At 33.2% G+C, this 10,731-nt stretch overlaps 1 protein-coding gene across 1 annotated transcript in view; it reads right to left on the bottom strand.

The window, feature by feature from the left end:
* Nucleotides 1-2,464: 2,464 nt before the first annotated feature.
* LOC143059764 (uncharacterized) overlaps nt 2,465-10,731 on the bottom strand; it is a 51,143-nt gene continuing 42,876 nt past the window's right edge. The window contains exon 8 of the mRNA XM_076233322.1: nt 2,465-10,535. Within this exon, the coding sequence (XP_076089437.1) occupies nt 6,451-10,535 (4,085 nt within the window). The 3' untranslated portion in view covers nt 2,465-6,450. The remainder of the gene's footprint in view (nt 10,536-10,731) is intronic.

Raw genomic sequence — 10,731 nt, 5'->3', positions numbered from 1 at the left:
GGGGGTCCAACTATATGCGTCCATTCAAATACATTGATTGTCCAAAAAAAAGGGGGGGGGGGTCCAATTATAGTATTATCAATTCTGCAATCAAGTTATGGTATCACGAGTAAGAAAGTTCAACGCAGCGCTTTACTCTTTTTAAGTTTTCAAAGCACGTGATAATAATCATACTAAACTAAAAGAGGCAGACACTTTGATTTATAACACATTATAAAAAAAAATAACATATACGCAAATGTCCTCATTAAGGTAGCACAATACAAAGATTTTTCATCCCTAATCAGACATCTTTAAACTGATGTAATTCCACTCATCTTTCTTTAAATTTTATAAATGAGGTACCAAAAGAAAGAAGAAGGAGTAATCTTTCAAATTGTGATAATTTCATTATGACATAATAATTACATATTAATTAATTGTTATGTAATTAGTTGCCATATTGTGATGTCCATACTTGAATGAATTTAGCTTCTTTGTTATTCATAGCATCCCAAAATACTTTATAGATTTTTGCACAACACAGTTATAAAGAAGTTTAAAATATAAAGAAGGATAAAATGAATTACATCAGTTTTCTGATTGGGAGTGAAACAATCTTTGTATTGTGCTACCTTAAATTCAAGTATCTAAGATACAATAATTTAAAATATGCGAGCCCGACACCCTCTCCGCATCGTTGATGAAACGAAGAATCCTTAAATTGAAAAACATAATGTGTGTATTAATGTTCTACCTAAATCCATATTCTGAATCAAAGTAGCTGTGGAATGTCTTAAAAATTATATGTTGTTGTTCCTCTGCAAAGCTTCAAACAATATAATATGTAATATGTGTAGGTAATTCATATTCTTACGAGTGTGTTATCAAACAATTAGGCATAAATGAAAACTGGTTATTCTACGTAAAAAAAACCGAAAACTTCGAAACAGATGGGATAGTGTCATACATTGTACCACAAATCCTCTATAGTGCCTCATTGAATATTTCAATAAACAACACATCTGAAGCATCGGAACTAAACACATTTATTTAAAAACCAGTTGTTGGCATGGCACGGGTTATGTTCATCTGATATAGTTATCAAAGGTACCAGGATTAATATTTAATACGCCAGACGCGCGTTTCGTCTACAAAAGACTCATCAGTGACGCTCAGATCAAAACAGTTATAAAGCCAAACAAATAAACAGTTGAAGAGCATTGAGGACCCAAAATTCCAAAAAGGTGATATGTTATGATGGTATGATACTAAACCCATAACGAGAAGAATTGTGTCTGATATTCATATGATGAAGACATAATCTTTCAAACAGTTTAATTGAAGTCTGGAGCTGGCATGTCAGTTAACTGCTAGTAGTCTGTTGTTATTTATGTATAATTGTCATTTTGTTCATTTTCTTTGGTTATATCTTCTGACATCAGATTCCTCTTGAACTGAATTTCAATGTGCGTATTGTTATGCATTTACTTTTCTACATTGGCTCGAGGTATAGAGGGAGCGTTGGGATCTCATAAACATGTTTAACCCCGCCGCATTTTTGCGCCTGTCCCAAGTAAGGAGCCTCTTGACTTTGTTAGTCTTGTATTTTTTTTAATTCTAGTTTCTTGTGTACAATTTTTGGAATTTAGTATTGCGTTCATTATCACTGAACTAGTATATATTTGTTGAGGACAGCTGAAGGACGTCTCCTGATGCGGGAATTTCTCGCTGCATTGAAGACCTATACTCTACAGGACTTCGTAAAGAATTAGTGGAAAGATTGAAATTTTAGTATTTTTCTGAAATACATTTACATGTAATCAAGACCATCGATTTTCCCTTCTTTATACCACCATATCACAAGCAAAATAAGAATTCATCGTCTTAAAAATCATCTTCCATGCCTTTATCCATAAAAATAGAACCATACGATACACATTTACATTTTTGAGATATAATAATATTTTTTTGGTTAAGATCCAATTTAATATATATATCAAGTATAAACTTTGAAATCACAATGGTTCTACAGATACAGAGCGGACACGATCTGTTCCATAGATCATGGAGTTGTCAACTGAAGACCCTGAACTTTGACCGTGGAAGTTTTACAAACATGATGACACACCCTCTGGTGTTGGTTAATATGCATGTCAAGTATAAACTATGATATCTATTGGTTCTCTTGATATAGAACGGACTCAATTTGTTGCTGACTGATCACTATAGGCCTTTAGCATGGCCCATAATAATGTAGAATACTCCAGAAGCCTGTAATGTGCATTTAACAATGTTTCTTTCTAGATGTTGGTGATTTCAACTAGTATATCCATATGATGGTCGAATATTAATGGAAACTGCAAAATATCATTTAAAAACGTGCCTTGGGAAATAGTCGGGTTGCTGTCTTATTGATGTAATCTACCTTAAGTTTTGCATATAAACTTTTCATCATGTACTAATAATAACAATACAAAGAAAGTTAAAGTGAACTTAAATGTATTTATTCAATTTTCTATTTCATAATCTGTGTAAGTATGAATGTCAAAACAATGACGGATCTACACATATAAAAAGTAGGATGTTATTTATTAAACACGAATATAAGTACATAATATAATTTGGTTTTCAACCATGGGCATATCCACAACTTTCACGACTAATTTTATCATCAGTATGTGATATAATGCACAATAAAACAATAATTGGATTCCAAAAAGAAACTTTCCATTTTCAATTTTATTTAAATTAACGAATAAATGAGATTAAAAAAAAGAACAGTTATATATTTAAATTTAAAAACCCACAGGAATTTGTGTGTATATAAAATATTAGAAAAGAGGGGCGAAAGATACCAGAGAGACAGTCAAACTCATAGATCGAAAATAAACTGACCACGGCATAGCTAAAAATGAAAAAGACCTGCAGACAAATGATAGTTCATATGCCACAATTTAAAAAATAAAAGACTACGCAACATAAACCCCAACAAAAATGGGGTGAAGAGAAGAGAAGGGTCAAACGAAAAAAATATTATTCGTATAAAATCTACAGAACAACGACAACAACAATGAATATGCTGTTAGTGCAGTCTGTGTTTTTTCTAGTTGTATGTTAACATTTGTTACATATACAGGCATGTACACTGTCTCACTTATCAACATTGTGAATCAAAACAGAGATAAAATACCAGGTTGATATATGGATTAACAGACCAGGAAAACAATCCTTTTCTTTCTCTCAGTTTACATGATTGAGGTGCAGATTGTATGCGACATTTAAACATAGTGGGGTTTTTTTCTAGCAGAAAATGCAAGACATGTTTTAGTGCACTGAATAAACAAACAATCCTTCACCAATTTGAATTGTTACATAGCAGGTATGTTAAATACTTTTATTTAAAAAAAAAAAAACAGATGCTCCGCAGGGCGCAGCTTTATACGACCGCATATGTTGAACCCTGAACGGTTGGGGCAAGTATGGACACAACATTCAAGCTGGATTCAGCTCTTAATTTGGATTGTGATTAAATAGTTGACACACCATAGGTTTTGGACACAGAATGAATGTGGTCTAATGAACTTAAAATATTTTTTTTGTCTTTGAGCAATCACTATGCTGTTGAATATTAATCCTCTCAAAAAAATGTTTGAAGAAATTTTCTTTTTATTTATGAAATCTGAAATGAGAAAAATTAAACACCCCACCCCCCCACCATTTTTTTGTCACAATACTGTGCAATTGAACATTTTTTGCTATTGCACAATACTGTGCAATTGAAGATTTGTTGCTATTGCTGAATACTGTGCAATTGAAAATTTCTTGCTATTGCACAATACTTAATATAATAATTTTGGATCCTGATTTGAACCAAATTGAAAACTGGGCCCATAATAAAAAATCTATTAAAGTACATGATTAAATTCAGCATATCAAAAAAGCCAAAGAATTCAATTTTTATTAAATCAGATTTAGTTTAATTTTGGACCCTTTTGTATTTAATGTAGACCAATTTGAAAACGGGACTAAAAATTAAGAATCTACATACACAGTTAGATTTGGCATATCAAAGAACCCCAATTATATAATTTTTGATGAAATCAAACAAAGTTTAATTTTGGACCCCGATTTGGACCAACTTGAAAACTGGGCCAATAATCAAAAATCTAAGTACATTTTTAGATTCAGCATATCAAAGAACCCCAAGGATTCATTTTTTGTTAAAATCAAACTAAGTTTAATTTTGGACCCTTTGGACCTTAATTGGAAAACGGGACCAAAATTTAAGAATCTACATACACAGTTAGATCCGGCATATCAAAGAACCCAAATTATTCAATTTTTGATGAAATCAAACAAAGTTTAATTTTGGACCCTTTGGGCCCCTTATTCCTAAAAACCTGTTGTGACCAAAACTCCCAAAATCAAACCCAACCTTCCTTTTATGGTCATAAACCTTGTGTTTAAATTTCAAAGATTTCTATTTACTTATACTAAAGTTATGGTGCGAAAACCAAGAATAATGCTTACTTGGGCCCCTTTTTGGCCCCTAATTCCTAAACTGTTCAGACCTCAACTCCCAAAATCAATCCCAACCTTTCTTTTGTGGTCATAAACCTTGTGTTTAAATTTAATTGATTTCTATTTACTTATACTAAAGTTATTGTGCGAAAACCAAGAATAATGCTTATTTCGGCCCTTTTTTTGGCCCCTAATTTCTAAACTGTTTGAACTAAAACTCCCAAAATCAATCCCAACCTTCCTTTTGTGGTCATAAACCTTGTGTCAAAATTTCATAGATTTCTATTTACTTAAACTAAAGTTATAGTGCGAAAACCAAAAAAATGCTTATTTGGGCCCTTTTTGGCCCCTAATTCCTAAAATTTTGGGACCAAAACTCCCAAAATCAATCCCAACCTTCCTTTTGTGGTCATAAACCTTGTGTCAAAATTTCATAGATTTCTATTTACTTAAACTAAAGTTATAGTGCGAAAACCAAAAAAATGCTTATTTGGGCCCTTTTTGGCCCCTAATTCCTAAAATTTTGGGACCAAAACTCCCAAAATCAATCCCAACCTTCCTTTTGTGGTTATAAACCTTGTGTTAAAATTTCATAGATTTCTATTCACTTTTACTAAAGTTAGAGTGCGAAAACTAAAAGTATTCGGACGACGACGACGCAAGACGACGCAGGACGACGACGCCAACGTGATAGCAATATACGACGAAAAATTAAAATTTTTGCGGTCGTATAAAAATAATAAAGTAATATATATATAAAATCTTTGTCTGGGAATACAGTTGTATTTAACTAACTATATTCTACAGATGTAATAGAACATTGTATGGATATAAAACAACTAGCAATGCAAATACAGAAAACACAACCAATTTAAAACACACAGTCAAACAATTTTAAAAAGTCCGCTAAAATGCACTTAACAGGATTTGTACCCAGCAGAAACTATATAAATTTTAGTCGGCAATACAGAAGTGTTATAGATTGCTACCTTCCATAACTATCGTTCATTAATATTTGACTTTATAAAAAATAACTCATGAAACTTATTTTTTTTTTAATTTCATCTTTTCCCCTGCGAAAAAGAAAAATATGTTTAGTTTCTTAATCGAATAAGATTTTTTTTTAAACTTTGCTTTTATAAATGTCAAACTTACATGTATGACTCATTGCCCTTTTTGTGAAACCCCAATTGTCGCTAGTGAAACTAAAAACGTATGTTAGGTTTAAAACGTGTATCAATTTCAAGGTAATAATTAATAAGTTTTGATGATTTTTCTAGCAAAAGCTGAAATCCGGAAACTATAATACATTAAAAGAAGTGGTTCATTATTTGTGTTGCTGAGTATATAAGGAAAAACAAGCAAAAAAAAAAAATGAGCAATATGAATTTTTTTTATGAAACAATAATTTTATCAGAAAACTATTGATATCAATAATTTTAAAAACAAAAAATAAATTCCATGATATGGTTTTTACTTGACTGGAACGTCATAGTATTTCATACAATGTAATTAAAGTGTATATTACCACACACAGATACATGTAGTATTTATTACAATACAACGTACGATATTTGAGTCTAGTTATAAAAATATACTATTTTCAAAATTCAAATTAATCGATTGCTTTAGAGAATGTAGAAATTATTAAACATTGTCCAGGCATTTATTGTAATTTTAGATCAATTTTTGTCCAGACATTTATTGTAATCTTAGATAAATCTTGTCCAGACATTTATTGTAATGATCTTAGATAAATCTTAGTTAGTTACTTCTGTTATATATTCCTTTAAATTACCTACAGAGCTAATTAGAAATAATGTCTGGTTTAAGTAACACCTGGATTATGTGTGCATACATTGACTTCCTTTATAGTGATACAATTATTATAATGTAACAATATGTTTTTGTTGTAAAATTCAAACTCAAATTCATGAAATGTTTACTTTAATTGAGATTCTTAAGTTGAAGATTTTCCTCAAAAAGATTTACAAGTTCCTTCCATTGTAATGCACGGGCAATATCAAGTGGTGTCTGACCATTTTTATTAAGCAATGTAACATCTGCTTTCCATGCAAGTAATGCTTTTACAGTTTTAATGAATCTCTTTAAAAATTGTCTAGTAATGTTTTTTTTGGAATATGTTTTGGAATACGAATCCATTAACATTTTTAACAAAACAGCATGTAGAGGAGAATCTCCCTTTGTATTACACTGCGAGACATCAGCCTTTTTCTGCAGTAACAGTTCTACTGTATCTTTATGTACTTGTTCACAGGCCACGAACAATGGAGATTGTCCATCCTTATTACACTTAGAGACATCAGCATTGTTCTGAAGTAACAGTTCTACTGTATCTTTATGTCCTCCTGCACAGGCCACGAACAATGGAGATTGTCCATCCTCCTCACACTGATTGACATCAGCATTGTTCTGAAGTAACAGTTCTACTGTATCTTTATGTCCTCCTTTACAGGCTACAAACAATGGAGGTGTTCCATACTTATTGCACTTAGAGACATCAGCATTGTTCTGAAGTAACAGTTCTACTGTATCTTTATGTCCTCCTGCACAGGCCACGAACAATGGAGATTGTCCATCCTCCTCACACTGATTGACATCAGCATTGTTCTGAAGTAACAGTTCTACTGTATCTTTATGTCCTCCTTTACAGGCTACAAACAATGGAGGTGTTCCATACTTATTGCACTTAGAGACATCAGCATTGTTCTGAAGTAACAGTTCTACTGTATCTTTATGTCCTCCTGCACAGGCCACGAACAATGGAGATCGTCCATCCTCCTCACACTGATTGACATCAGCATTGTTCTGAAGTAACAGTTCTACTGTATCTTTATGTTCTCTTTCACAGGCCGCATACAACGGAGGTGTTCCATCCTCATCACACTGATTGGCATCAGCATTGTTCTGAAGTAGCAGTTCTACTGTATCTTTATGTTCTCTTTCACAGGCCGCATACAACGGAGGTGTTCCATCCTCATCACACTGATTGGCATCAGCATTGTTCTGAAGTAGCAGTTCTACTGTATCTTTATGTCCTCCTGCACAGGCCACATACAATGGAGACTGTCCATACTCATTACATTGCTTGACATCAGCATTGTTCTGAAGTAACAGTTCTACTGTATCTTTATGTCCTCTTTCACAGGCCGCATACAATGGAGACTCAGCATACTGATTACACTGATTGACATCAGCATTATTCTGAAGTAACAGTTCTGCTGTATCTTTATGTCCTCTTTCACAGGCCACATACAATGGAGACTGACCATACTCATTACATTGCTTGACATCAGCATTATTCTGTAGTAACAGTTCTACTGTATCTTTATATCCTCCTTTACAGGCTACAAACAATGGAGACTGTCCATACTCATTACATTGCTTGACATCAGCATTGTTCTGAAGTAACAGTTCTACTGTATCTTTATATCCTCTTTCACAGGCCACATACAATAGAGACTCAGCATACTGATTACATTGCTTGACATCAGCATTGTTCTGAAGTAACAGTTCTACTGTATCTTTATATCCTCTATTACAGGCCACATACAATGGAGACATACCATACTGATTACACTGATTGACATCAGCATTGTTCTGAAGTAACAGTTCTACTGTATCTTTATGTCCTCCTTTACAGGCTACAAACAATGGAGGTGTTCCATACTTATTGCACTTAGAGACATCAGCATTGGCATTGTTCTGAAGTAACAGTTCTACTGTATCTTTATGTCCTTCTTCACAGGCCACGAACAATGGAGATTGTCCATCCTCATCACACTGATTGACATCAGCATTGTTCTGAAGTAACAGTTCTACTGTATCTTTATGTCCTCTTTCACAGGCCACATACAATGGAGACTGACCATACTCATTACATGGCTTGACATCAGCATTGTTCTGAAGTAACAGTTCTACTGTATCTTTATGTCCTCCTTCACAGGCTACAAACAATGGAGACTGTCCATACTCATTACATTGCTTGACATCAGCATTGTTCTGAAGTAACAGTTCTACTGTATCTTTATGTCCTCTTTCACAGGCCACATACAATGGAGACATACCATACTGATTACACTGATTGACATCAGCATTGTTCTGAAGTAACAGTTCTACTGTATCTTTATATCCTCTTTCACAGGCCACATACAATAGAGACTCAGCATACTGATTACATTGCTTGACATCAGCATTGTTCTGAAGTAACAGTTCTACTGTATCTTTATATCCTCTTTTACAGGCCATATACAATGGAGATATTCCATCCTCATTACACTGATTGACATCAGCATTGTTCTGAAGTAAAAGTTCTACTGTATCTTTATGTCCTCCTGTACAGGTCATATACAACGGAGGTGTTCCATCCTTACCACACTGGTTGACATCAGCATTGTTCTGAAGTAACAGTTCTACTGTATCTTTATATCCTCCTTTACAGGCTGCATACAATGGAGAATTTTTATCATTGTTACATTGAGATACATCAGCATTGTTCTCTAATAATAGTTTAGCTATAGCTGTATGTCCTCTTTCAGATGCCTTATGTATAGGAGAATTGCCTCTTTCGTCTGTGTTATTCACATTACATTTAACATTAACAATTAGAAATTCAACGATATCAAAGTATCCCCTTATTGATGATTCTATTAAAGGTGTTGTATAATAGTGTGTGTCATACGGATATTCTTGATCACCATATTCGATTGTTTTGCAACCTTCTGTATCAAGCTTTGTTAATACTGTGTTTGCATCATTTCTCCTTTTTAAAAAGCTTATTAACTTATCTCTAAATGTCTTATGAATTAACTGGTAATTATTGAATGTACTTATAATAGCATGCCGTGTTAAGTCACATAACAGTCGTTCAAAATAATCTTCTTCTTCGTCTTTTAATAATACAATTAAATTATCATTTTCATGGACATCCGTTACAGATTCAAAGATAAAATTATCCCGAATAAATATAGCTGGAGCATATTTGATAAAACATTCTGTAAGGTGTTGTCCACAGATTACAGCTGCCATTTTATATATTTTGTCATGTATCATTCTATACTCTGTTCCTCTCAGTTTTAAGTAGGTGCCATTTAATGTTGAAAAGCAAGCTTTTAAAGAATTTCTATGCTTCTGTTTGCTTAAGTCTATATCAAATTCTTTAACAATGTACTCAAGTTTATCCAATTCCATGTTCTTCCTTTCTGAAACTGATCCTAATTTGAGCCAATCTGTATCAAATCCTTCATTAAAAATGATACACAGAACAAGAACACAAAATTGTTCTTTGTTTTCATGAATAATGTTGTTTATGTTCTGTTTAATACTGATTAAAGGAACTGTAAACAGTTTCTTCACTTCCTCAGATGTTTTGTCTTTTGACAATTTACAAAGCAAGGGAAAGTAATCAACGTTCTCTGTGACTTGTTTTATATTGTCAATTATGTCATCAGGAAGATACTTGTGCAGCATATGAATTCTTTCAGCTTCCAGCAGACACAACTCGGGAGATAATAAATTGCATTCTTTTTTTGTGAATAATGAAATACGTTGAAACTGAGCTTCTTTATATATATGCAGTCTACAAGACAGCAGTAGTTTTGGACTTGATACTTTTAAAACCGTTTCATCATTTTTACCTGCAACATCTTTGTCTGCAACTTTAAATATTTTCTCAATTTTTTCTGAATAATCTCTCCACGTCTGTAATGTTTGTGTGTTTATTGTTTCCTTCCCACAGATGTCATCTACAACAAACACTTGTTTTTTGTTTTCATTATGATAATTCATAATGTCTGATGGTCCTGTTAACACTGGTATTATCTCATATCCAAAACTGTCACGTAAGTGTAAGGCAGCTTGATGTATGTTTGAAGATTTACCGCAGCCCGAGCTTCCTGTCACAACAATACAGTTATGTGAGGGTAGAGACTCAAGTATGTGACGTGTTGCTCTGGTTTCCAAAAAGGTAGTTTGGTCTTGCTCCCATTCTCCTATTTCTTGTTCATGGTGAGCTGCAAAGAAAAGAAATTGTACAAGCTGATGTCTGATTTGTAAATTTAATTTTGACCATGAACTGAAGATATAGGCCTGGATATTCATTTACAAATCTCCATGACCCTTTCTCAGTCTTAATATTAAATTATCGTCCCTGATTTACCTGTTACCAGCTAAGTAACAGATCAATATAATCTATGCTATTTGTGTTGA

The sequence above is a fragment of the Mytilus galloprovincialis genome, chromosome 14 (assembly GCF_965363235.1).
Source record: "Mytilus galloprovincialis chromosome 14, xbMytGall1.hap1.1, whole genome shotgun sequence".
In the NCBI taxonomy this organism is placed as follows: domain Eukaryota; kingdom Metazoa; phylum Mollusca; class Bivalvia; order Mytilida; family Mytilidae; genus Mytilus; species Mytilus galloprovincialis.
Note: the sequence above shows the minus strand (reverse complement) of the source record. Positions and strands in the feature narration are given on the sequence as shown.